This window comes from Entamoeba dispar, genomic scaffold, assembly GCF_000209125.1.
Source record: "Entamoeba dispar SAW760 scf_1105229458601 genomic scaffold, whole genome shotgun sequence".
Lineage (NCBI taxonomy): Eukaryota > Evosea > Mastigamoebida > Endamoebidae > Entamoeba > Entamoeba dispar.
The window spans coordinates 5,042-9,301 of NW_001853274.1; the positions used below are offsets into that span (position 1 = coordinate 5,042).

Sequence of the window (4,260 nt, forward strand, 5' to 3'; positions counted from 1 at the left end):
AACAACAACAAAATGTAATGCAGTATTTTTGCTTTATTAGCAACATTAATATTTGCTCCATTATCAATGAGAAATTGAACAATAAGACCTCTAAGTTTTTGATTTTTAACAGTTTTAATAAGAGGTGTTTCAAGATATGAATTTGTAGCATCAATTTCAGCATGTAATTCAACAAATTTTTGTAAAACTGTTTTATATGATTGAACATTAGCAAAATGATTACAAAAAATATGTAAAGGAGTTTGTTCATCTCTATTTTTTGCATTAACATTTATTCCTGGAAATTGTAATAATGCCATAATAAAAGATGCATCAGAAGTAAATGTATTACATACGTAATGTAATATTGTTTGTTCAGCTTCATCATATTTATTGATATCAGCTTTTACTTTAATCATCACTTTGATTAACTCTTGTGACATCTCAAAATCTTTTCTAATAATCATAGAAACATATAACGGATTCTCCTCTTTCGTTTTAAATTTTTCAAATGTTTTTTTATCTACTTTTTTCTTATTAAGATATTCTTTTACTTTATCAGCTGTCTCATTACGTACAATATTGATTAATTTCGTCTTCTTGAACATCCTCAACGACAGCTCAACTTATCTAGTTCTCGTTTTTTCTTTTTTTTTTTTTTATTTTTTTTTCTTTATTTTAATGAACAGTTTTATATTTTTATTTTCTTTATATCTCACATTTTTATAATATTTTCTTGTGTTTGTTAAAATATTTTTTTATGTTATTTAAGAAAATGAAATTTTAAAACAAAATATATGACACTACAAGAAAAGTTGTTTTAACTCTTTTTTGAAAATAATAAGGTTGTTACTAAAATAAATAAAAGGAAAATCAATAGTATTTATACCATAAATAAGAACTATCAAAACTAAATTTTCAAATACAAAAAGGAGATATGACAGACTATGAAAAATTAATTCAATTATCTACATGTAACGAAACACATAATCCATTTACACCACTCATTGATTCAAAAATAGGTATATCTAATATAACAAACTTTTCTAATTCAGTTGACTTGCCAATAGATAAAACATTTGAAATAAAAAAGGAAGAAGATAAATGCGAAGATAAACAATCAGCAATGGTATTTGATGTATTACATAATTGTACTCCATTTATTAGTAAATTATATTCACTTGTTAATACACCAGAATATCATTCATTAATACAATGGAGTGAAGAACATAAAGGGAAGGCATTTATTATAACTGACCCTGTTCAGTTTGCAAAAGAGGTATTACCATATCATTTCAAACATTCTAATATTTCATCTTTTGTTCGCCAATTAAATATTTATGGATTTCATAAAGTTTGTTTTCATTACATTTTTTTTAAATGATTAAATTTACTTTACTAATTAACTAGTTAGAATATAAGACTGGTATTTGCTTTAAACATGAATTCTTTGTTCGTGATGCACCTGAATTTTTAGATAAAATTAAAAGAAAAAAAAATAAAAAATTAGTTATCCCCAGTTCATTACATCAATCTAATGATAATACTGATGTTTGCAAAATGTTCTCTTTAAGAATGGATATGACTCGAATTGAAAAAGATTTATTAGAAGTTCGTCATGAAATACAAAATAATTTAGTTAGATGGTCTGATCTAAAAAATAGATTAGATCAAATAGAAATGTTTCTTCCAATGTTACTTCAAGTAAATCAATTCCCACAACAACCAACTCAACAAAATGAATTTGTAAGAAGATACCAAAGCCTTGATGATAGTCAAAGGACCGATGTTCATCATTAATTTTGTATTATTAAACTTCACTTTTTTATAACAATTTATTGTAATGTATGTTGTTTTTACTGTTTCTTTTTTTCTTTAATTTACTTCTTTAATAATTACTTACATTCTATAAAAAAAGAAAAATAGGTGAGTCAATTGCTCTCAAAAAAAAAGAATAAAATAATAAAAATATATTAATCGTTATATAAAACAAAATAAAATAATACAAAAAAAAGATAAACTTCAATTTCATTAAATAACAAAAAGATGTCCAATATACGAGAAAACCCAGCTAAACAAGCATTTAAAAATAGAGAAATAGCACAGTCCTCATTAAGACAAAAAAAAAGAGAAATGCTACTATCATTAAAAAGAAGTATTGAAGATGACCAATTAGGATTAACTGTTTCTGAAATTGAAGAAGGTGCAGTTGATAGAAAAAAGAAGATTTACCGATTTAATGAAAAACAAAAACAAGCAGCAATTCAAGCTGTTGAAAGAAAAAGTAATGAAAAAGCAATCCTCGATGCTCTTTTTGTTTTTTGTCATAGTAATCCACTTCCAGTTCTTCAAAACTTACTTATTTTATTAACACATCCAAATACGAATATCGTTCAACAAACACTAACAGTATTAATAAATTGGACAGCATTAGACTCGGCATATACAAAAAATTTAGGATCAACTAATTTTATTAAACTTCTTGAACAAATTCTTTATTATTCCTCAAACGAAGAAATTCAAAGAAAAGGGATAATATTATTAAATAATATTATTTCAGATGGTGGAGAATTAAGAGATAATTGTTTTGAAAGATTTAAAGGATTTATTTCAAAAACATTAGAAACTTCTAAATCAATAGAGATAATAAGAGCATGTACAGATTGTCTTGGAAGTCTTATTTGTAGTGAACCTTTAATACCGTTTTCAATTGTAGAAATAATAATTAATATTTTTAAAAAGTTATTATTATCAAATGATGAACAAATTATTTATACATGTTTTATAGGATTTAGATATTATTTTGACAGAGACGAATTAATTTCTATGGATGAAATGAAAGATATCATCATTAAACTTTGGAAAATTATTATTTCTATTTCTTCAAATGAATTATTTAAAGAATACGCTTGTTCTTTTGTTATAATTCTTGGGGCTGTATCTTATAAAGATTCTGAAAGTATAATTTTTCCTTTTTTATATGAAAATGAAATAATTCAATGGCTTACTCAAAAAGCTATTTTATATAATGATTTAAAACTTCAAAAAGCTTGTTTTTATGCAATTGAAAATTTATGTGTTGATAAAATTTATGGAACTAAATATTGCTCTCTTTTAGATGAAACTAATGCAATGAAAATAATAATTAATTCATTAGTAAATTGTAGTAATGGAATTGTCGCTAATGAAGCAATAAAAGCATTTATTAATTTCTTTCTTGCATGTGGTGATGATGAATTAATAAAATATTATAATGACTTCACTTTTTTTATTGCTCTTCGTAACTGCATTAATGAAACAACAAAGAAACAATTAAGTCTTAGTTTATTAATTTTAAGAAGGATATTAGTTAAAAGATTAGAGGATGGATTGTCTATTGTTTCTATTTTAGATTCATCTCAAATTTATTCTTCTTTAATAGAAATTAAAAAGAAATCTATAAAAATCCCGAAAATCATTTCGTTAATTCAAGAAATCTTAAATGCTTATATAAATGAAGAAAATGAAGAAAGTGATCTTTCTTTATAATTTTAATAATTATTTATTTTTAATTCATTTATCTTTTTATTAACGTATCTTTTTATATTTAGCTGAATGGCTCTTCTTTCATTCTGAAAAAAAAAAGAATAAATTTAAACTAATTTAATAATTATTTTCTTTATTCATCTTCATCTAATCCTGCTAATGGATCAAATAGTTCTCCTTCATTTGTTTGTTCTTTATAGACAGGTTCAGCTGCCTTTGGTTTATTCATTTCTTCCATTTTTTGTTCTATAATTTAATAAGTTATTAAAATAATTAAAAGAATAGAACTGATGAATAAAATTAACAAACTTAATTTCTCTTCTTCTTTTGCTTTATCAATATCTAATATTTTCTTGTAAATATCAACGTATTTCTTTAATTGTAAAATAAATGGAATATTTGGGTCTTGAGATTTAACGGTGCATTCATGTAAAAATAATTTTTCTTGTAAAAACAATGAATATAAATCAGATCCATGCATTTTCTTTTGTCCATCTTTTTCAATAAGAATAACGTCATGCATAATCCATCGATATCTTTCCTATTTAAATTAATTTTGTTATTTCTTTACTATAAATTATTTATTTTTTTAACAAAACGAAAAACAAACAAAAAACTCTGCTGGAGAAGTACTTTCTTGTTGTCCTTTTTTCTTTGATGACTTTTTTATTTTTCCTTTTTTCATTAATGATACATTAATATTTAATTTACTTTTCTCTTAATTTGAATAAATTCTTCAATTGTATAGGATATTTA

At 23.5% G+C, this 4,260-nt stretch overlaps 4 protein-coding genes across 4 annotated transcripts in view, besides 10 other annotated features; 2 read left to right on the forward strand and 2 right to left on the reverse strand.

Moving 5' to 3' along the window:
- The window catches only part of EDI_179950 (Bone morphogenetic protein receptor type IB precursor, putative), a gene marked incomplete at both ends in the record, with an annotated part of 1,321 nt that extends 734 nt beyond the window's left edge, over positions 1–587 (reverse strand). The window contains one exon of the mRNA XM_001734787.1: positions 10–587. Coding sequence (XP_001734839.1) covers positions 10–587 — 578 coding nt within the window. The remainder of the gene's footprint in view (positions 1–9) is intronic.
- Positions 588–619: 32 nt separating this feature from the next.
- Positions 620–659: a microsatellite.
- A 65-nt stretch (positions 660–724) lies between these two features.
- Positions 725–778: a sequence feature (AT_rich).
- A 138-nt stretch (positions 779–916) lies between these two features.
- EDI_180060 (heat stress transcription factor C-1, putative) lies at positions 917–1,779 on the forward strand (the record flags this gene model as incomplete). The annotated part of the gene is made up of 2 exons (XM_001734788.1): positions 917–1,333; positions 1,390–1,779. 2 exons carry the CDS (start codon positions 917–919, stop codon positions 1,777–1,779), a joined length of 807 nt encoding a protein of 268 aa, XP_001734840.1.
- Positions 1,448–1,488: a sequence feature (AT_rich).
- A 143-nt stretch (positions 1,780–1,922) lies between the features above and the next one.
- Positions 1,923–1,999: a microsatellite.
- Positions 2,000–2,025: 26 nt separating this feature from the next.
- EDI_180070 (uncharacterized protein) lies at positions 2,026–3,507 on the forward strand (the record flags this gene model as incomplete). Its single annotated transcript, XM_001734789.1, has 1 exon — positions 2,026–3,507. One exon carries the CDS (start codon positions 2,026–2,028, stop codon positions 3,505–3,507), a length of 1,482 nt encoding a protein of 493 aa, XP_001734841.1.
- Positions 2,512–2,536: a sequence feature (AT_rich).
- Positions 2,696–2,731: a sequence feature (AT_rich).
- A 6-nt stretch (positions 3,508–3,513) lies between the features above and the next one.
- Positions 3,514–3,563: a microsatellite.
- A 30-nt stretch (positions 3,564–3,593) lies between these two features.
- Positions 3,594–3,635: a sequence feature (AT_rich).
- Positions 3,636–3,637: 2 nt separating this feature from the next.
- The window catches only part of EDI_180080 (prp4, putative), a gene marked incomplete at both ends in the record, with an annotated part of 1,215 nt that continues 592 nt past the window's right edge, over positions 3,638–4,260 (reverse strand). The window contains 3 exons of the mRNA XM_001734790.1: positions 3,638–3,750; positions 3,814–4,045; positions 4,115–4,221. Of these exons, the coding sequence (XP_001734842.1) occupies positions 3,638–3,750; positions 3,814–4,045; positions 4,115–4,221 (452 nt within the window). The remainder of the gene's footprint in view (positions 3,751–3,813; positions 4,046–4,114; positions 4,222–4,260) is intronic.
- Positions 3,752–3,783: a sequence feature (AT_rich).
- Positions 4,047–4,097: a sequence feature (AT_rich).